Source organism: Vanessa cardui, chromosome 6 (genome assembly GCF_905220365.1).
Source record: "Vanessa cardui chromosome 6, ilVanCard2.1, whole genome shotgun sequence".
In the NCBI taxonomy this organism is placed as follows: Eukaryota; Metazoa; Arthropoda; class Insecta; order Lepidoptera; family Nymphalidae; genus Vanessa; species Vanessa cardui.
In genome coordinates this window covers 66,139-90,246 of record NC_061128.1, presented here as the reverse complement: position 1 = coordinate 90,246, position 24,108 = coordinate 66,139, and the positions used below count along the sequence as shown (strand labels likewise).

The 24,108-nt window shown below is 39.0% G+C and overlaps 1 protein-coding gene across 1 annotated transcript in view; it reads right to left on the bottom strand.

Moving 5' to 3' along the window:
• Window positions 1-591: 591 nt before the first annotated feature.
• The window catches only part of LOC124530282 (protein vestigial), a 39,464-nt gene continuing 15,947 nt past the window's right edge, over window positions 592-24,108 (bottom strand). The window contains exons 3-7 of the mRNA XM_047104357.1: window positions 23,602-23,875; window positions 23,340-23,501; window positions 18,136-18,256; window positions 17,794-18,047; window positions 592-788 (exon numbers count right to left, since the gene is read on the bottom strand). Of these exons, the coding sequence (XP_046960313.1) occupies window positions 739-788; window positions 17,794-18,047; window positions 18,136-18,256; window positions 23,340-23,501; window positions 23,602-23,875 (861 nt within the window). The 3' untranslated portion in view covers window positions 592-738. The remainder of the gene's footprint in view (window positions 789-17,793; window positions 18,048-18,135; window positions 18,257-23,339; window positions 23,502-23,601; window positions 23,876-24,108) is intronic.

The following is a 24,108-nucleotide window of genomic DNA, read 5'->3' as shown; positions in this document are numbered from 1 at the left end:
ATTGTACAAGAATTACAACGACTGGCGGCTCGGACTGATTTACTATCGATTTCGTTACGGTTGCGTAACCGACCCGTAACTCGTGTCAGTTTCTCGCTAGATATAAATCATTGAACACGTTTGTTTTTACGCAGTCTGTGCGAGAACATCCCACGGAGACGAGAGCTCCTTGGAGCTGAACAATAGCGGCAGGCCTCGGCGAACAATAGTAATAGCCGGTATCCGCTGGTCGCCACGGTTCGCCGAGGCGCCTCCCGTTCCGCGAATGCTAAATAAGCCAACGCGAGTCCTTTGTTTCGTCGTCGTTCCCGCCAACGCGCTCTCGCGCTCATTTCAGCAATTATCGCATGTCACGGGTGACGGTAGCCGACGGCTCCATAATTGTCTCGTGAAACAAGTGGAATGTTATCATTCACGTTTTACAATGTTACACCTTTGAAATATGATTCTGCTGTAAACAACCGGCCCGCTTCGGTGGACACGAACAAATCCCTCCACTGAGCAGGCCTCACGCTCGTCGTGTCAGCAACGACCCCCCCCTTGCCCGCCGGTCACACGCGTACATTTCGCCTCCTGTATTCTCACACAGTCGTCGAGACGTATCACAGTTCACACGCAGTCTGTCGCACTACCGGCAGCCCCGGAGGAGGCCTACTCGCTGGGTAGCGGACGCGCCCGGGTGACGAGCCCTCGGCTCGAGCAGTGTCTCTGCCGACGGCCTCAGCGGTCGCCGAGCCCTCAGAACCAGTACAGGTCCTTCGACGTGTCCTGCACCTGCGCCTCCAGACCTGCAGCCAACGAGAACTATGTTACTAATTACAATTTAAATTAAGCATTGTAGATATTCTTATGTGACTTTTTACAATTAACTTTTTTTAAACGTCAGGATAAATATTTTATTTTTTCAAGAGATATCTTAAAGAAGCATCGCACACATGCACACATTAATTAATTATTATGAATCGTATTAAAGAAATTACAATTTCATGTCATGTAGGTATGTCAGAAATTCCTTCGTTTTTGCCGTTGATGTTTTCATTATCCCGTAGGTCAGCGTTATCTACAGTTGTTAGAAAATAATAACAATTAAGAGTTCCCGCCGATAACAGATAGGTATTCCCACGGCGCTTAAACACTAGAAAGGCCGACACGGACGCTAATAAGACCGACGTCTTCATTTTGACGAAATATTTTTTCCATAGTACTTACTAGTAGACTAGTTTTATTCGAGTATAACTTAAATTAATTGATTTTAATTTTATAGATTCATTATCAGCCCTCGGCGATTTTCATATTCTGCTCGTCGCTAATGAACGCGTAATTCAGTAGGAGTTAAAACATTACAGGAAATAATAAAAAATAAGGCGTGCAATTGCAAGTCGTCGACCGTACTCTGAGATTATCACCAATAGACACATTATAAACACACCTATTGTTTTCCAGCACCTACCATAATCAACCGAGTTGTTTTTAGGTACCTAAAATGATAATATATAGTTAAAATGAACTTCATGCTAACTTACACCTCCTAAGTACCTAACCGAAACAATGAGGTCCCATGCGACTGCATTGGTTGCACCCCCGTGACCAGGAGACCTGATGCAAGGGGGGCCTAGCGAGCCATGAACGATTTTTATAACAATTTCAATTTTAGTATTTATTTAATTATAATAAGCAGTAAGACGTATTTAGGCGTCTTCTTTTTCAACCGAATTTTCGTTCAACGATCGGTATCCATGTTCCTCGCTCACAGAAAATCCTGAAAAATTAGTTACGCCACAATTGTATACCTATTTAAACATAGGGGAAGGTTGCTATGATTGGACCACTTAACTTTATGATATCATGAAATATCATCGACAAACGGAATCCAAATGGTGTAATGTAATGCTATTTATGTTAATTAATGATAATTAAAATATTGGCAATGAAAGTTGGATGATTTTAGAAATATACTAAAATAACTTTTCAATGAGGAGTTGCTTTCTTTGGACCACCGTCACCTTGAATGGACCCCTAAGTTGCCATCATTGGACTTAGAAACAATTGTATTAACGGTCCAATGAAGGTGACTCAAGTGAAACACAAAATAAGAATTACTTTTTTATAGTAAACATATATTTTTTTTTCTTTGTAAACGAATATTATAACTATCTGTTTAGGAACTTTTCACGAGGTCAACAACTGTTATCGGTTTTATATATATTATTATAATGAATGATAACAATCATTTTAATTTCGAGTAGGGGATTTCATAGAGAAAAAAAAACATATTTATTTAATTTCAAACAAATTTTCATACGGAAAATTCATACACACAAAAACATTTCTTAGAATTCTACTAAGTGAAAATAAGTAATTCGATAAGTTTCGTTGATTGGACCGGTCCAATAATGGTGTCACCATAGTGGTCCATTGATGGCAACTATAGGTATATCAACAGAACGAAAGCAACTATTTAAAAATATGTGAAATAAGGTAAAAAACTTTATAATCTTGGTAAGAGCAGATAAATTTGCAATTACAATCATCAAACATTAATAAATACAATGCTATTTACATCAGTTTGTTTTAAGCTCGGTTTTTATATCACGGTCGCCGTTAACACGGGTCTAAGCATTACTACGTGCCACACGTCGCAAGCACAATGAGGTTTGGCGGGTGGGCAACGGGTGCGGTACTGTTGCCTAGCATTGTATTGAACTGGTCGTAATACGCATAGTATTTGAAAGAATTAGGCAGTCCAATGAAAGAGCCGGTCCAATGATAGCAACCTTCCTTATGCACCGACAGAAAAACCTAACTTCAGTGCGATGGCCACGTCACCTACATATCAATAACTAGCGGCTTCGTACGAGATAATATGTTTTAAGTTAGTGTCTATATTTTACAATGTACTGATTGGGTTTTATTAACGGATAAGTCATAAGAATATAACTGAATATCAGAAAAAAAATATTTGTGTTGTATTTTACAGTAATACATAGATCGAGTGTGTCGGTCCACGGCTTATTGATTTCAATTTGTACAATTTGAACTGCCAGGTAAAACTCATTGCAGCAGCCGGTTGTCCGACCGCCTGTTTCGCATTCAACGAAAAACTATTCTCAGCACGGCTCTGTCGGTAACGGCGTCAGAGAGGATAAATGTTGATTTTGTTTATTACCGCGGTGAGGTGTTACAGATCATATTCGCCTACTCTATGGTTCACTTTTATGAATTGGAGAAAATTGCCTTGCAAACATCATATTTGTTTACTAAAAGCTTTTTCTAGTTTGTATCATTCTTAACCTTTTAAGGTTAAAAATTAAAAGGTTGAAAACTTTGGGAAGTCTTGAAGAATTATACCGCTTGTTGACGGAATGTGGCAAGACTCAGAGTCAAAGAAAGTTAAAACTTATCATTATCTAGTTTAAACGTATGTTTGTCGATCTTGAATTTGTGCATTTTAAACTGAAATGATATAATAAATAATAAAAACTTACGATTGAAATTGAGCACAAATAAAATTCTTCATTTTTTTATTGAATTGAGGACGACTGTTTTGACATATGTCTAAATCGTTTGCTTTCACGCTGATGGTGATGTATAAACAACGATAATCTCGATATAATGGAATTCCTACCTAGTTGCATTTTTCAAAGTCTAGTATAAAAGAAATAACTCATATTAAGGGCATTAGCGTGAGGGACGATTAAACAGAATTTTTATAAAAGTTGCGGACAGTCAACATTTTTGACAGATTTGTTTTGATGTATCCCGTAAGTGTTTTTCAGCTTGCGACGTAATCGTATAGAGTGACTATAGTGTGGCTTAGGCATTTTGTACAAAACATTTACAAATCACATACAGAGACGTTACTCGTTTACGCTTTTTCTATCGGTGACAAGCTTATCAAAATCTGTCGACTGGCTCAACAGAAGAAAGGGAGATACAGACCCGAACAGAAAGGTAGGTAAGGCATTATTGTTGAGCAACTATAACAGGAACGGCGAACTTTTTCGTAGGTTATTATTATCTAGGTAGTAGGGATTCTAGGTGCATGCAGCTACTTAAATATTTAATTAACATCACAGATTTCTCAATCCACATTTATATGTACGTATAGTACGACACAACTTAGATGTAGCATCGGCGAAATTCATAAAACCGATCACATCCGAATTGAGTACGTGTCCAAATTATTAATACTTATTTCTCATGTGAATATGATCTTTGCACAAACGTAATAACTTGTAATATCATATGACCTAATATATTTGTCAATTTAACACGTCCATTTAAATGCAATTGTTTTCTCGGGTTGAACTGACGCTAGAATCTATAGCGACGAAGAGCGTCGAATGGCGCGATAGGGAGCTATTTCTATTGGTCGTGTAAATCGGCAGTAATCGGTTTTATAATCATTTCATTGCATTTTCCGATGCTACATCTAATTTGACGGAATAGTTTCCGTATGTGTAGTTGAAGTGTTTATCCATTATAAACAATCAAACGTTTTCTCTTTATAATATAAGCAAAGATATTATATCAGCCGGTACTTTCCACTTTCCAGTGAGGGTTGAAAATGTTATAGGTACGTTATTTCGCACATCTACGAATGTATCTACTTATAGGATTCCTCACTTGTTTTACTTGATGTATTTTGCTGTCGTTAGTTAAAGTCGCCAGCTCAATTTAAAAATACGAACAAAACTTTAAAATTATCTGCTATATATATTTAGTTAAATATTTTTTTAAAATTAAGGGCATCAAGTTTTGAAGGTTTATCTAATAAAATCTATCGTCTCCAAGCGGACCAATATTGTAAGCGAACCCAAAAAAATATCTAATCAAACTGTTTATTTTTGTTACATACCGGTTTTGTTTTAGTAAAATATCGCGACCTTAAAAAAATGTCTCTTCAATAACGGAAAATCATAAAAAGTGAAAAAAGAAGCAAACGAAACAAAGTGGATGTCACGACGCGACGCGACTCCGATTGATTGCGCGTCAGGGCGCGACGCGCGGCCGCGCTGATTGTTATAAATGACCCGCCGCTATCTCCGCATCAGATCCTTCACATCATCAAACATCACCGACCGAGTGCGCACAGGCGTCCGTGCACTCGGCCTTCATCGGAGATCCGACAAAAAGAAAGCCAACTAACGTCACGGAACGATAACGTAGGTATTGGAGGGACCAGGATTGCATAAGGTAAAGGAAATAGATACTCAGAGGAATGTCTATCATTCTCTAAACTAGGCTAATCATTATTTTGACAATGGCAAACCAAATACTTAGTACAAATCTTCGTGTAGCGTAAGTAGGTATATTTTTTCAATTAGTGTTTTCGAGAAAAATATTTTAACTAACTTTTTTTGAAACTTGATGAAACGAATACTTTACTATACTACTTCGCAACAAATATTCAAGCTAAACGTAAATTTAAATCAACTAGGTAATAAGTTTCACTTCTACCGTGTGTGAAATGCACACGCAAACACTTTTTTGTCCTTCAATTTGTGAAAAAACCGTACAATATTTATTCTCTCTTTTGAAGTCTCCTGGGTAAGTATTTATCGTTCGAACAGAAGTCGAATAGACAGAACCGTGCGACAATAGAGGCATTAATTAAAGTTGTGGTGCCGACGGCCGGTTAATTGCGGGTGGCGGGCGACGGGCAGCGGCGGCCGGCCGGTAATTGACAGCGCGCGTGATTTACTGTCGCCCACCCCCGCGCGCCGCGCGCCCTTCCCGCGCTATCGACCGCGGGCGGCAGTGGTCAGCGCGCCGCTATTGGTCGCCACGGGACCGCCCGCCGCCCCCGCGCCATCGCGCCTCCAACGCCCGCTACCGCCTGCTGCCTCTGCGATCCTGGTACACGCCGGGTGCTTGCATGCCGGACACCGGACATTTTACCGTCAGTTTTGTGTTGTTTTTTTTCTTGTAATTACGTAGTCCGTCCGGCAAATTCGGCAAACATTCCAAGAGCATACTGCTCGATTAAGCAGAAAATTGAAACCTGGTAATAGTTACTTATTATTGTAAACTACACCATTTCGACGATTCAAAAACGCTTTGTTGTAAAGTTTACTTAAATAAAATTGATTTGATTAGTAACGTCAGAACATGTGTCCAGCGTAGTCTCAATGAAATGGTTCCATAACAGGGTATGAAATTGAGAAGATTGAGAACATTATGATGTCCGCCTGGCTGATTGACGGCGACCTAGCTCGCACTGCACTAATTTAAAATCCAGCCACACTAGAGGTTACTAACAATATTAAACTTTCAACGTACTAGGACCTAAAATTTATACGGCTGTATGACGGGCTCTTTTTACAATCATACCTAATAATAATAACATTATGAGTAGGTACCTCGTCTGATAAGTTTGGTATGTACCTAAGTATACGCATACCTAACAAGTTTGGTAATTTATTTTCGATTTCAAGATTATTTTGTTTACAGCTTCAAATCGGACATTGGTTATATAGCAGGTATGTTATAGGGGTGTATATTATATTTTTTTACGTGTAATCCGCGTACTATGAAGTATTGCGAATATGCACGTTCACAAGCACAGCATTGATATAACTAAAAATTCGTTCCTGGCAAAAATATAAATTGAGTAAATTGTCAACAAATTAGGTATATCTCTGAAGATTTAGGTATGTGCTTGATGTTTGTATTATATATATATATATATATATGTTTGGTATTATTTTGTGGGACTGACTCATTAATATTACTAATCTAATAATACCTAATCTCATCTTTAAAATAACGCATTCAAAATCAAAATCAAAATCAAAATAAACTTTATTCAAGTAGGCTTTTATAAGCACTTTTGAATCGTCATTTTACAATTAAGTGAAGCTACCACCGGTTCGGAAAGTAGATTCTACCGAGAAGAACCGGCAAGAAACTCAGTAGTTACTCTTTTTCAACATTCAAAAAATACAGCGTCATGTTAATTAAATACAATTATTTCAATTAATGTATCCTGCTTGGAAGTCAACAGGTATTAATTAACTCCACGCTTTTTTGTCATCTACAAAATCTTGTATCGAATAGTATGCTTTTTCTACCAATGTATTTTTAACAAACGATTTGAATTTACTAAACGGCAAAGTTAAAAATTTCTGCGGAATTTTATTATAGAAACGGATACCTTGCCCCAAGAAGGATCCATTGACTTTGCGGAGTCGGAAACTTGGCGTTATAAGTTTATCCTTACTTCTAGTGCATATACAATGATTATCACTGATTTTATCAAAGTGATCAATGTTACTGTGAATATACATGATATTGTTGTAAATATATTGCGACGCAACAGTAAGTATTCCTACTCTGTTAAAAACATCCCGAAGAGAGTCTCTAGCTCCAAGATTATAAATAAACCGAATTGCTCTCTTTTGTAAAATAAAGACAGATTCAATATCTGCAGCGTTACCCCAAAGTAATATGCCATATGACATAATACTGTGAAAATAACCAAAATAAACTAAACGAGCGGTATCAATATCAGTTAGTTGTCTAACTTTTCTAACCGCGTATGTTGCGGAGCTGATTCTTCCTGTTAGGGATGATAAATGAGAAGTCCACTGAAGTCTGGAATCCAATTCTATTCCTAAAAACACAGTAGTATCAGCTACTTCAAGACGGTCACCATTTAAAGATATATTATAATTTTGCTTGCTAACATTAGGTAGGGTAAAAACTACACATTTTGTTTTTTGAGCATTCAAAACTAAATTATTTACTAATTGTGTATCTGTGATAATGCACCGTTCACATCGTCATAGTCATTTTTTTTCCTGTCAACCTTAAAAATCAGCGAAGTATCGTCAGCAAACAACACTATATCACAAATACCCTTAACATAGAAAGGAAGATCATTTATATATACTAGGAATAGAAAGGGACCCAAAATTGAACCTTGTGGAACTCCCATTTTTAACATAGATCCAGAAGACTTTATTCCATTAATGAAAACTTGCTGGATTCTTTGACTTAAATATGAAGCGATGAGATCAAGAGCTTTACCTTTAACACCGTAATATTTGAGCTTATAAAGAAGCGTTTCGTGTTCTACACAATCGAATGCTTTAGATAAATCACAGAATACTCCAATAGCGTTCTGTGATTTCTCCCAAGCATCGTAAATATGTTTGAGAAGCGCAATTCCCGCATCAGTTGTCGAGCGACCTCTTCTAAAACCGAATTGCTCACCATGAAAAATAGCATTTGTACCGAAATGGACGAGAAGTTGATTTAAAATAATTTTTTCGAAAATTTTACTTAAGGATGGGAGTATTGAAATAGGCCTGTAATTACCGGGATCGCTTCTGTTTCCAGTTTTAAAAAGTGGTAAAACTTTACTACATTTTAACAAGTTAGGAAATGAACCCGTGTCCAAACTCTTGTTAAAAATTGCTGCTATATACGGAGCAATATCGTATATGATGTTATTAAAAAATTTTACCGAAATGCCCCATATGTCGTTAGTTTTTTTAATATTTATAGTTTTAAATACTTTTATGACATCTATTGCAGAAACCGTTTCAAATGAAAAATCAATAACGCATTTAGAAACACTATTATTTAATAACCTAGCTGCATTTGATGTAGCTAATCACAAAAACAAACAAGCTACGTTTCGCAACTTGCGAGTCGCGAGTTGCCGACGCGACCGCTTCCTCTGGCGGCCGGCGCGCCGCTCTGTTCCTATAGGTTGAATCCCATCCTAACCGCACTACTGACGTAGTCAGTGACAAAATTGCCGCTTCAAATGTAAACTAAGGTAGTATCTAAAGAATAATCAATGGCAGCACATTTCTATCTTTTACAGGTAACTCACTGGAGCTTGTTGATATTTATAAAAGCGAAAAAAAATAATACAGCTGTAGGTTTCTTTTACATTTTCACAAATTATTTATTAGCATCTAAACTACTACCTTTAGGTACCTAAGTACTTGAAAACTTAGCACTCTGTTTAAATCGAAAGTGTTGTTTAAATATATGCAGGGCTTTTTGTACCTATAAACGTTAGATCAGTGCTGGCTTATCGGTTACATAATAATAATAATGATCAATCATCATCAATCATCTCGTAAATCGCACTACTTAAAATATACTTATGAAGGCCTCATTTTATACCTTAACAATGTTGAACAGCTTTTAATAAACAAGATCAATAATAATAGATACTAATTTGAAATGAAGTAAATACATTGGAAAGCATCTTTTGAATTTCGATGCCTAACATTTTAAAGCGAATACCGAATCTGATCTATTATTTAAATTAATAGATAGATTGGAATCGTATCGTGTTTGTGTAATGTTGAATGACAATCATCTCATCTAACGCGATATGATTAATACATGACATGACACGACTGTGTGATACATAAATCATTCCACATTACTCGAATACCTGATCATTACATCGTATTAGATGAGAATGAATGAGTTAGACGGTAAGTACCTACCTCGCAGGTAATTAAGCCCTTCTCAAGGTAGCCCAGCATGAAGATTTACATTATAAATAAAACTATATATTACAAAATTTTCATATGTTCCTATTTGTAAAAATGCTATGACTGTGAACAAGGCAATAATTCCTTTTTGTAAATGGGCACTCGTAGGCACCTTCTTATTGCAGAGAGCACGAGGCTCGAGGCGATACTGAACATAGTTAGATTAAGATCCAGCTAGCACGGCTCGGACGTAAATACCTTACCGTAATTTAATATAATACGATTATAATAAAAACAATTCATTATATATAGTTTCTTATATGTAAAGACCAGTCTCGGTAAAGTAATAGCGCACATTCCTGCCGAACAGATTGTTCAATTACGCACTCATTAGCTCCTGTTGCGAGATTACTCGTCGTGTCTGCCGCATGCTGCAGCTCGTAAGTAATTACGTTTGTTGATAAAACATTTCATTACATCAGAGGTCAAATGACGATCGATTTACATGGTGACGCTCTGTCGCATCGCATGTCGCTTCGCGAGTCAAAGCTCGGCGGTGCCCGATTCAATTTAAAGAGACTTCTATCTAAGGTCAGCGAGGATTTTTAAATTGTTACGGCTCGCATCTATCGGCTTCATAATCTTATAGAATAGAGATCAAGAATCAGCTTACAAAACTCAAAAAAAATTTTACTGTAAGATAAGAACAGCTGATTGTGAAAAATTATTACAAAAAAATGCGTTTTCGTAATTTACCTTTATCTCCTATTGTAATCGACTGATGTTCAGTATTCTTATCGCCAAACGATTATTGTTATTGAATCTAAAATATACCGTAAAATCATGTATAATCGTGTAATAATGAAATCATAGACATCGGAATATGAGCACTGTTAGCACAATAAATTACAAAATAGTGGTAAATAATCAATGGTATTAAGTATCTTTTAGAACTTGAGAGTAGCCAATTTATGGTAGCATTGATTAAACTAAATTTGAAGCTGCCATCGGCTCAGTATGATCGGCGATGTAGATCCTACCGAGGTGAATCAACAAGCAGGTTCGCGCATAGTTATAATGTATACCAATTAAATTGAACAGGCATTTTATTTAATTAAATACAATTACATTATTATATGTTGCATTAAAATAACAAATAGCAAGACTACGTTTCTTACTGCCGCTATAATATATTTTTAAGTCTTTTTATTAAATACTAGCAATTTGTTCGTAAGGAATTACCTCAGTAAATTCCTGTTTTCTCGTGCGCATTTCTACAATACTATTATAAAGAGAAATGAAATGAGAAATGATTTTGTATGTTTGTAATAAATAATAACATAGCCTCCATGTTATGCTAAAGATATACTATACGATAGGTACCTACTTATTTTAATTTAAACAAAGTAAGCAAAGGTGTAAAAAAATGCCCTAAAACGTCTTTCGTCGCATGCGCTGCGGAAATTATTGAGAATAACACAAGAGTATGTTCTACAATATTAGAAAAACACATCAATACCTACAAAAAAAAAAAACAAATAAAAAAGATACAACATGTCTAACTATTATCTATAGTTATGCCACACTAACCGCTTTTTACATTTCAAAAGTTGATAGAAATACTGAACAAAATTAAACCTTCTGTTAAAATCTTAATCCAAATAAATCATATTGTTTTCAAGACTGTTTCTTTTCATATTGATTAATTTTTAAATGTTCAACTCAGCTACTACATTAAATAAATATTACGAGTTTAATAACTTAGAAATGTAATAATATAGAACTCTCTCCCTTAAGGTAAAATTTTACGTTACTTAAATAAAAAAACCTATGTCCAAATTCGGATTGCAAGTATAAATATCTAAAAAATGTGTTGGTGGCGTTTAAAACTATACATAGATACCTAAGTGATAAAAATATAAAATAATAATCTCAAGTTCAACTATGCGAAGCCGGAACGGGCCGCTAGTCGGGCCGCTAGTCTAGTATATACGAGCGGTCCTCATTTTACTACTTCATTTACCTAAGTCAGCGCTCTGCCTGTACATTGGTACAAGTTCAACACAAGTACTTACAAATAAATTATGTCATTTCGCATAATAAATTCCGAAAGATATATTAAGATATGAAATTATTTATTTATTTATTCTTGTTTTTATGAATATATGCAAACTACTACTTACAAAAAATAGTAGATACAAATAATCTATATACGTACCTACTAACGTTATAATAAATAAAATTTTAACAAAAAGAAAAACCGACTTCAAACAAAACATTGTTTTAAAACAAATAAAAATGTACTAAAAAGTAATAAAAATATAACAATAACTATAACTACGTTATATAATCGTAAATCGACTTTTAAGTAGTCTAATATTTTTCATTTCATTTTACCTAGGAGGACTCTCAAAGATATGTTAAATATGCAATTATTTTTATTACTTTTTAGTACATTTTTATTTGTTTTAGAACAATGTTTTGTTTGAAGTCGGTTTTTCTTTTTGTTAAAATTTTATTTATTTTTTGATTTTAAGTGAAGCTGATGTAGACTAACATTTTTTTCTTGATATGAATAGATTAAGCGTGCCGTTTATATGAATCAGAAACTACTTCGGGGACAATTTCAAAAGAAACTTTCGAATAAAGCAAAAATAGACTTTCGAAATTGCGGCTTAAATACGTCATGCGGCATAAACTACAAGGTACCACCCTCGAAAGAGCTGTAATCGACCTCAGTAAAAAAACTTTGCAAAAGAGCTATTCGTATGCTATGTCGTACATCATATGACATCACATCATATACACAAAATTTGATTAAAGACAGTAAGAAATTCTGCCCCAAATCGCACCCTAACTGTAAGCCGTTTAGGAGTTCCGTCAATACATAGTATAAAACAAAGTCGCTTTCTCTGTCCCTATATCTTTAAATCTACGCAACGGATTTTGATGCGGTTTTTTTTTAATAGATAGTGTAATTCAAGGGGAAGGTTATAGTACAATAGGGAACAATATAGTAAAGAAACACTGACAATTTTAGAAGTTTGTAATGTGATGTCGTAAATAAACAAATTCTTTAGAATATTTAGTATCAGTATTGCACCCGTGAGAAGTCGGGGCGGGTCGCTAGTTGATTATAATATTCGATTATGACAATTACATGAACATAACCACGTTCCGGAAGGTGATTCAAATATCCAAGTAACCCATAAATAAAAGATTCGACCGAGTATTGCTAACGTGCTCCTCAGAATTGTTCTGTTCCCTCCCGTTCCCCTAATTTGTCATGGATCCTATGCTCAGAATCTTACCAAACTTTCACCAAACTACCCTTAAAGTATATCCTTAATAATAAAAAAGAATCATCAAAATTGGTTAACGTGATTTTGAGTTATTCACCTATTTGTCGCGCATATACATAATGCAAATTTAAGAGTTATGTCGTTTTCATCCGGATACCAACATCGGAAAAAAATAAAATTAAAATGGGACCCCACGGGAAGCACTACCTTTCAAACAAAAAAAAAATATCAAAATCGGTCCACCCAGTAAAAAGTTATGAGGTAAGAAACATAAAAAATAATAATAATAATAATACAGACGAATTGATAACCTCCTCCTTTTTGAAGTCGGTTGAAAAAAGTACTTTGATACGATACTTCTGTTTGTTTGTTACGTCACAAAGCAAGTTACGATACGGTCGTAATTAAACTTGATAAAGAGCTACAATGATATGCAATTCAGAAATTGGCAATGTTTGAAAATTAAATTGAAGTGTTGAAAAAGTTTTGGAGATAAATTGCAATACATCATTTTATAGCTACCTATAGGATATCAGATTGCATTCATAGCACCTACTTGTAAAATAAAGTATCTAACTACCCGACCTGACGACATAATACCTACCTAATAAGGGTACAAACAAACTCTTCCAACACAAATACGAAATTGATTATCTAGTGGTTCTTATTCATAGGGAACGGCCATGCCAGTATCGCCTCAGTTCAGGAGTATTGTGGATATTTTTATGACGTAGGTAATTCAATTACTTACTATACTCCGCTCCAATGGCAATAGGAAACAACCAAAACACACCGTATCTACTTTTCAATATAACAAGCCTTGTTTTGATAAGTCTTCGATTAATAGGTATATATTCATTTGTAATCAACATTATTTCACTTAACTACGTAAATCCACTTTAATTTTACGTCTAAAGTAACGAAAACAGATTACCGACATTCAAATCGCCATTTTTCGATGAACGAACAATTAAATTGGCGGCCTCGTCTAAACGATTGTTCGCTAAACGAATGGAGAATGTATAAATGTATACATATAAAAGATATATTATTTTAGTTTCAACGTATATTTCACATATTTTTTAAATATGTATTTATTTAATTGGTTATATTATGGAATATGAAATAGTTGTAATGAAAATGTAAAAATGTACCTAATGTCCGATAAAAATGCTAGTATTTTATATATCTACCTATGCATTTTTTTTTATTTTTTATAAAAATGATGTGTGTGTTCCTATGACTTATCACTGAAAATAACTAAGTATCTGTTTAAGTTATTAAGGCTATTAAGTACTAAGTTAATAAGGTTATTTGCGAATAACGACGATCTAAATCAAAACTAACGAACTAATTTTTATTTAAGATTAAAAAAGCTCCTTGCTAAACATTTGAATATATATACCTAATATCTGCAATTTATATAAAAAATATTGAAAAATAACAAAATTACGTTTAAAACAAAAAAAAACGTTCGTTAGCATTCGTTATCCAGTCACTCAATAATTTTCTCGTCACTGGTGTACCTAACTCAAGTGACATGTCAATTCAAGGTCAAAAGTTGTTTATTTATATTTTCTCCTCTTCCCATTGGAATAGACTGTAGAATAATGTGACCATTAAAGGTCTTATTGGTAGAACCTACACTCCGAACCGATGGTAGCTTTACGTTAATTTTAATCGTGTTACATGACGATGATTGTCAAATACGTACCTATGTATAGTAACGACACAACTTAGATGTATCATCGGTAAAATTCGTAAAACCGATCACATCCGTATTGAGTACGCTAATCCAAATTATCAATATTTATTTCTCATGCGAATATGTTCTTTGCACAAACGTAATAACTTGTAATATCATATGACCTAATATATTCGTCAATTTGTCACGTCGATTTATATGCACTTGCTTTCTATGACGCGAGAATCTATAGCGACGAATATCGTCGAATGGCGCGATAGGGAGCTATTTCTATTGGTTGTGTAAATCGGCAGTAATCGGTTTTATTTTCATTCCATTTAATTTTCCGATGCTACATCTAATTTGTGTCGTACTATAATATGTATCTACCTACTTATAAGAGTCTGCTCAAATAACGAAGATTTTGATTTTGAACTTGGACGAACTGAAGGCAACTAACTGAGAAAATATTAAGTTTCATAGTTAGGTACCATAGAAGTGTTTCAATTATTTGGTGCCTCTCGAGTCTACCCCGGCCGCGAGACGCCGTCGGACGCGTATGTTTGACAATGACAAGTGTTTCGGCTACACATTTGTGTGTTCGTGTAATAACACATAGCTAAGGGAGCGGTAGGGCGACAGATTCGCGCGAGTGTGTGCGTGGTGCAGCGGTGTCACGTGACCGCCCCCACTCCGCGTCACATACTCTCTAACCACCCTCTACTTGTGCCCGCAGTCCGCACCCTCTACTCCTACATAATATATATTCAACAGTGAATACATAGGAAACCTAAATATTTTAGTGTAATATGTTTTTGGTTTAGCATTTGTTGGGTTTATATGGAAATGTTTTATGCCCGAGTAGATATTATAGATTGGCATTAGTATGACATAAGATAACTATGTTTGAAGAAAATAATGCGGCTGCTCGACGCCGACACTTAGCCTATTCGTGATAGAATTCATAATAAATATTTTGTTGCTCTTTATGTAAACGAAACATCTTCCTGTATTTCGAAAAAAAAATTCATACTTATATAAAATTTGCCGGAATGTCGATTGAATGACTGATAGGTAAACGTGAATGTTTTTATTATTTGGAGGGGGTGACCCCATGTGCGGCTCTTGGTCGAATTCGCTAATAATTAGATAGTTCACTTAATTGTTAAATAATTATTCAAAAGTGCTCGTAAAAGCCTACTTGAATAAATGTATTTTGATTTTAACTACTTTTCGTTGATTCGATATTTCAATATTATCTATCTGTTATTGCTCTGGCTCTTATTACGAACACTTGCCACGTGACCTGCCGCTCGATTACAACGAAGTTTATTATGAATGATGAGCCCTTTTTACGTATTCTGTTATAACCGTACCTACTGCACGAAATAAATAATATGTAATAAGATGTCGGGAAATATAATCAATTTACCATCTTCAAATTTAAAAAGATTATGAAGACTAACTTAATAAATAAATCGTATTATTCATTAAGAGTACTTTTTGGAAAGAAACCCCAAGAGTTAGGCTCGGGTTCCATGATAGGACACTAATTTCTGTAAATAACAGCATTGTAAATTTGTTTATATGAAAAGAGCAACTATGCGAATTTCTTGCCGTTTCTTCTCGCTAGAAGCTGTTTTCCGAAACTGTGGTAGTATTTAATTGTTGACGATTCAAAATAGCTTCATTGTAAAGTTTACTTGAATAAAATTAATTTGATTTGAAATGTGCATTTGGTACTAAATATATTTCCTACGTACATTTATTTAACCCGTTTCTGGTTTTAATAGATCTCCCTGCTCTCAGATAAGCGTATAAGCAGTTTCAGATTTTTGGTGTCATACAAATGTACATAAGTACGAGTATGAAATACGCGTTCGACGCGTCAGCTCAAGCGGCGCTGTGAATCGGTTTGTTTTACAAATTCAGTTGCGAGTTCTAACTCACAGTCTGCAACCGCTAATACACAAAGGTATATTGAAACCTTACTGTCAGAAGCATTATTAGAGTCGGGAGAACACAACATACACAACATAAATAACACATGTGAGCAGAATTTTTAGAGTAAGAACTTTGTCGATATGATCTCGGACAGCAGACTTCAAATATCATCGTTTAGGTTTCCCCTCGCGATTCAGGGAGAGATAACGGAGTGACGCGCAGGGACGGAGAGGTCGGCCGTCGTCCGGCGGCGGGCATCAATCAGGCGAGGACGACGGCTCCGAGGGGGTAATGGGGTGGGAGCGTCCGGGGCGCGGGGACCGGGGAGCGGGGGAGGATCTCAAGAATTTAATTTGGTAGCTCCCCTACGCCGCGCAAATTAATTTTAATCGTCGTCATTAGAGGAGGAGCCGCCATTACGCGAGCGCCTTTCAACTCGCCGCGGAACTTTTTGCCGTCGCGTGTAATCGCTTCCCGTGCGTGCCGACTGTCTATGCGCCTCTGCCCTATCCCGCCCGCGCCCGCGCCCCGCCGCGGCACCGGCTCGCTACAATCGAGAGATGTTTTTTCGCGGGAGCGATGTCCGTAGATAATATTAAACGCAAAGACGCCGCCGAGCAAATTATCCTAATCGGCGAGCATCGATCGTTAACGACGCATCTCATGAGATAAACTCCGCGCTCCCGCGAGCGAGTACTGACCGGCGGACGGGGTTAGGCGGACCCGCATATCGGTTAGATAAGCAGATACCGACGATGGAAACCTGTCAATGGGCTCAGACGAAAGAAAGTCGTGTGATTGTCTGAAATACACGAAGTAGCGCTCGGCGCTCGCTATAGTCAGTACGACAAAGGGCCCAAATCATCGCAATTAAAATATCTGCGCTGAGCGGCGACGGAATGTCTTTGAAAATTGAAATACACAAGAGGAGCCAAGCGCGACCGCGGGCGGCGGCGCGCGGGCGCGGGGCCCGTTATTTATCGCGTTCTTTCATCGCTTACAACAACATCGTCATCGCTTTGATTCGGCCGTCGCGAGGGAAAAGGTCATCAGTCAACGGCAATAAAATTAATTACAACGACGATAAAAGAACGTCCAACGACGCTCTAGAACTACTCCATTTTTTCTTTCATATGTAGATATGTTCACCACATTTTAACCTACAACAGTACTCGCTTACGAAAGGGGTTCCTTAAAACTAAAATCAGATTCTTTAATAATCACTTTTCGCTGAAGCTACATATTTCATTTATTTGATCTGTGCAGTGCTGCATGTTTTGAAAAGGTTAACATATTGCGAACTTCAGTATTTGGTTTCTTAAGGGCTGATTGCTTCAACACTTACGATTATTACTCGTCAACAGGGTCGCTCTTTAGTAGGTAATGATGTGGTACTGACCGGGCGGCGCCGGGTAGGAGTAGGGCGAGCAGGCGGCGGGGTCGAGGTGCGGCGAGGCGTGGTGCGCGTGCGCGTGGTGCGCGTGCGCGGCGTGCGCGTGCGCGTGCGCGTGCGCCGGCCAGTCCACCGGCTTGTACTGCGCGTGCAGCGAGCCGCGGCCCAGCAGCAGCCCGCCGTAGCCCGCCGCCGCCATGTTGTGGTGCGCCGCCGCCGCGTGGTACTCGGCCGCGTGCCGGTGCGCCGCGTGCCCGTACCTGCGCCGCGACGTCCGTTGTACACATTGCGTATACACACTACACTAAGTTACATTCATTCGATAGAAGCTGAGCACAGGTACGTTACCCTGCGTAGTGCTGGTGCCAGGGGTCGTAGTCGTAGAGGTCGAGGCCGGCGCAGGCGGGCCCCGCCGCCGCCGCGTTGAAGAACGACGCGGGCAGGTTTCGCGACGCCATCGGCACGCCCTCTGCGTCAACACGACACACAGACGCATTACACACACATCAAATGATTCTCTTGAATGAGTTCTCTCCACATGTATCACTAAAGTTTTCGGCAGTTTACATCCTTCATGCGGCGAGCTAATCGATTCTATATTAATACAGCAACAAAATAAATCGGTCTTATGTTAGAATTCGTTCATTATACAGAAAATGAGTGGTTAAAACTAAAAGTTAACATAGGAGTTCCTAACTAACAATCACTACCTCTTCCAGCTTCAGAATTCACTTCGAAAATGCAAGATTCCAGACTTTTTTTAATTTCTAATGAAAGGAGCAACACAATGTGCGCCTCAGTGATCATGCTTCGCATTTCAATTGTAAGAGATATGTCAGCCACGACAACACTGCTGAAATATGCAATACCAACATACGATTAGATAACTCTCAACAGCGTAGCGCAGTAGGAAAAAAAAACCCAAATAATTCTGAAAAACTTCATTCTTTTATGGTGTAGAATTAGGATGAAGGTTTCCGGATTTATTGATTATTACTAAACAAATATTTTTAAATTTCAATTTTGAGTAATAGTAAAATGATATTTTTCTGTTCATGTAGGCAATTATACATATAGGTATTGTGTTATAGGAGAAATTCCTCAGAGGGCCCGAACGGCGCACATTCCTCCGCCTGTCACAGGTAGGCTCGGCGGTCGGCGCTGTCGGTGACGCGCTCGCTGGCCGCTCGCCAGATTCAAACAGAAATGAGCCGTTAAATTAGCTCAAGACAAGTGACGAGCTATTTCAATCGCAAAAAATAAAACAATTATTCCAAATATCAAACGACGATAATTAACTTCGTAAGTATGGCCAAAAACAATACTTGCAAAGTAAACATATAAATAGCTCATAGAGTGAAACCCCGTTTCCATCATTATCAAAAGTTGTCGATTCAACGTCAACTGTACTAAGCTCTTGGCTTAGTACAGTTGACGTTGGCTCCGTACCAGATGTTGTATGTCTTAAGATGAATTCGGTATTTAAATTAATAAATTTAATGATCAACTGGATTGTTGTGGCCGCGCGGACCTGACTGGTAGAAAAAATTTAAATCTATACATGTTTTGTTAACTGTTGTGGGAGAGAATGACGTGTCAAGCACGACCGGTGCGGTGAAGACCAGTGTTCATTGTGCAAACATCTCACCGAACAAGCCCAAAACTACCAATAGCTTGGAAAATTGTTAATTAAAATGTGCTCATCATTATATTTTACCAAAAGTATACATAGCATAGATGGGAATGATAAATATTAGCAGTTGAGTAGGTCGAGAGCTTCAGCGCTCGAAGTGCTTATTGCTTGAATTGCTTTTTTTTTTTTTTTTTTTACTTTTTAGCGCGTCGATATCTCCGCCTGCACTCAGGCGACTTTATACATTTGCATCGTGTTTGACACGTGCATAATTGTTTGTACTTTTCAATGACACCCATCACCTCTGCAAGTGTTCGTACAGGACAGGCTCATGGTATTTTACCTCAAGACGTCGCAGTGACCTTCGCGCTAGGTCCCCAACGCGCTATTTCCCGGGCGCGCGGCTCCCACGGCCCGCATTCCGAGAACGGCAGTTGTTTTATTGTCGCGGGAGTTATTGGGAGTCTCTCGAGAGCCCGCTTTGATCTCTTATCTCCTCTCTTTATAGTGTCAACTCGTTGTGTACGAACCTAATAGTGGCCATTTTATTTTATAACAATCGGGCCGCGGCTCGTCGCCATTCCTGCGCTGGAAGCTCTCGGCCTTCTTTTTGTCCCCGGGCCTTTGTTAATTCTGTTCATCGGCTCGTGTTGGTTAATGGTTCAGTGTTGTCCGCGCCCGTCAAATAACAAAGTCGTTCTGTTAAGTACTTTTAGACGTATCGTGTGACGTTGCAACGGAAGAAGATAAAAAATAATTACCCTGCATTCAATACATCTAATTGTACACAATAAAATTATTGAAAAAGAGTGACCTGCTTCGTTTCTTGGCAATTTTATCAATAAAACTGCATTCAAATAATTACGGCTTGTGGATGTATTTTCGGGGATCTATTGAAAGATTATAAATTTGAATTCGTTACTAGACTCGATGAAGTTGTCTATGTCGCTAAGTGCCGCACGGGAGGCAGTTGACACAGTCTAAAATGACTGTTTTGTCGTCGGTACATGACATATGCAATATTTGAATAAAACATCTGAGTTTGTGTATGATCGCTTTCAATGCACTTTCTGTTATTTGTAAATCCATTTAAATTACTTGCCACCCATTTATTTATCTCAGTGTGTGTAAAGACGTATTGTATTAAATGTTTATAACTGCCAATCCAACCCATATCACTAAACTCCGCGATGTACTCAAGCAACTCAATAAATATACTCTAAGTACCTAAATATTCTATGGAAGCGCGAGTCTATCATAATGCAAGCGTTCTGTTATACCCTACTTAGTAAGCGGTAACAAATGCAATGTCAGCAGTATAGGCAGGAGAGACAGCTCCTGCTCAGTAGGGCTTAGCATCAAGTCAGATCTCTTCCAACTTACACCCGCGACGGCTGCCTAAAGATCATTCTATTTCTTACTTTAATTATATATCTTATTTTAATTCTATATCCAATAAATATTAAATAAATGATTAATTCTATTTCATTTCTTTTTTTTAAAACTGATTGAAGAGGGCCGATATAACAGTTCCATAACGAAAACACAATAAAATACTATTTAGTTAAAATATTTAACTAAACAGTATTTTGTTTTTACAAAACACCTGTTTAATTATTTATAGCTTTTACCAAAAACGTGTTAAGCGTGGAACGAGTAGGTACATATATACATACAGTAAATAATAATTTAGTATAACTAATCAGCAACGTGCCAACGGTACTTCTATTCTACAACGTCTCCTATTGTGCACTCGTACCTATAAGCAGTTGAACTCATAAGTTAATCAAATTGCGAGTATGATGACTACATTAACGTTCTACAGTGGGCGAGAGTCGCTGGAAAATTTGGAAACATTTGCGTACCTAACAAGTAGGTAATCGGTATAATTAATAAGTTATAACAAAAAAAACTTGGTCTTGAATAATATTTCTTCCGATCAAGTTTTTTTGAATGAATGAAGGTTAATTTAGGATCGTTCAGCGAAGAAAAAGTCAACTCAGGCAGTGAATGATTTTGTCGTTTTTCTCTCTGACAAAAAATTAGGTAGGAGCTGTAGGTGGCTAGCTGAGGCAGAACGGGAGAGTAACATTTGTCCGCATCCACCCTTCGTCAGCACCACTCAATAAGCATCGTCACGCTATCCGACGGGCCTTCGGAAGCAGTCGCGGCAGTAGTTAACATATGGTAACGGCCGCGTTCGCACTGAATGCGTCGCGCGGCGCGGCGGGCGAGGGCCGCGGGCGGGGGGCGCGGCTCGCCGGCCGCCGCACAAAGGCCGCTATGCGTTTTTGCCGCGCGGCTCCTTTCGTCCGACATTTAAGTAATGGTCCCCCGTTTTTCCAAACTAATCGCGGCCGAGAAACTATGTCCCAGAACTCGACCTCGCCGTGAATCCACAATTCGACCCACTTTTTGGTGCGGCCGCACCCGCCGACCGGTCGCTTGTTGCGTCATCGACGATCTTTATTTTCTATCGTGTCTCTGCGAATGCCATTCATACTTAACCCGTCGCTGACTTCGATTCGATATAAATGTGTGTTTTCACGGCCGAGACTATCGAATAATTCGAGCAGCCTGAAATATCGTTGAACAAAAGACCGACAAATGAACTGCGGCCGGCGAGGCGGATGAAGAGGGTGCGTCGGGCGTCGGCGGCGACTGCGTGGCTGAAGGAGTGCGGGCGCTCCATTTCGCAATTAAGGCTTTAATTAAGGCCGCGAGTGATTTATCTAGCAGGTCGAGTCGCGGGAACGAGCCGCGTCGTCGTCCGTTCTACGAAGTACGGCAGTTTTTTGCGAGCGGTTCGCGGTAGCGAAGCGCCGAAGGGCGAGTGGTCGTTAAGAAACCAGTCAGCGGCTTCGTCCTGGAAGAACGCGCCCGTGACGAGCGAGTACCGGGAACCGGGGCTGGTCGCTGCACCTTGCCTCGCCGCAGCAAGAAACTACATAAATCAGTCTGAATCGAACGCAGTCGTCATAATAGGCCCGGAGTCGAGGAGCACGGCTATTTCGCGCTAGTTTCTTAAGATGGCTTTATGCGTTCGCACTAATTAGTAAACAGGAAACCAACGAGTTCTATAAGAAACTTAATGACACTTTTATAAGATTATTATTAAATCATAGACATGCGAGGTGTCTTTTAACTTTGACTGTGTGTATAACATTCGTATAAAGTCCTCACTGTCTCGTGAGCAGGATCAACAGTCGTGAAGGTGCATCCAACTTTCCTAAACATTGAGCCGAGAGATACATTATGTTTTCGTATTGTGTTCTCGGAGTGAATGGCAGATGCAGTATTTTCCTATCTGATCGTATTCATAACGCCGTGCAAACGAGATTGAATGTATTTCGAGTTCCGACTGAGCTCACCGTTGCCTAGTAATTCTGAGAACGGTGGACGTCTCGGAGTTCTCAGGTTGAGCGATATTTTTTGTTGCGCTGAGCTGGTGATATATTAATGAGAACAATAAGCAGGCAGCTCTCGCTGCGCTTGCTTTTAAATTCAGCTTGTACCGCAGAGTACGAAGCGGGAATACGGTCCCGGGCCGCTACCGCGAAGTCGCGCAAAAACTGCGTGAATAGCCTTCATGTTATAAACATACTCCATAGAATCAATCGCCGCCAGCGCCGACACCGCGCCCTCTTCACACGCTAGCTCAGCTCTCGCCCCTACCGCACGAACTCACACGATTCCTACTACGAATAACATTGTAAGCAAAAACCTGAAGCCGTAATGAGGCGTGGAATGAGACTTAGGTACAAAATATTTGTCAACACTTAGCTATATGTAGCGGTGTCAATTGCTTCGGACTTACGACCAACTCAAGGCATCTCCCTGGTCCTGAACCTGACATCACAAACATTCGGAAACGTTTGACAAGGCTGTAAAAAGTTTAGTTTCGGTAGTCTGTGTTTACCTTTAGGCTTGTCGAGTGACAGGGCGCGGGCGAAGTGCTCGTCCACGACGGCTGCGACGTCGCCGGAGTAATGCGTGAACACGACGCAGTTAGCACTAACGTACTGCGCACGCGCACGCGCGCCGCCGCCGCACTCGCCCTCCGACTCCGACGACCCACCGCCTGTGCAAACAACGCCAATGATTCATTGGATATAGGTATTGACTCTTTCAAATTATATTGGTACTATTAACAGGTAGATATATAAACCACTTTGACTAACCATCAGCGCTGGCGCGGCCGTGTGCGGAGAGGTCCTCCTCCTTGGTGCGCAATCGCGGCGAGTGATGTGCGGGCTGGTGGTTGTGCGCGTGCGCGAGGTGCGCGTGAGCGTGCGCGTGCTGCGGCAGCGGCAGGGAGTGCGCGTGCGGCGGAGAGCCTGGCGACTGCGCGCCGGAGGACGCCGAGCCCGAGCTAAGCGCGGGCGCACCGCTGGCGGACACCGCGCCGCCGCCGCCGTACTCGCCAGCTGCATTGCCTGCACTCTGCACGTTCAACTGCAACAACAGACACACTTTACTATGAAGGAATATGTGAGCTACACTACCTATGTATGTATAAGTTGTTACTTAGCTTGAAACTAGTCTAGTCTCAAGTTTCATCGCCTTAGAAACCAACGACGAGTACAATGTGCACATCTACTACTACTATGTCGCAGTTATCGCAACTATAAGTACGATAAACAAACAGTCGATCACGAGATTCACGAGACCAGCTCACACACACGACC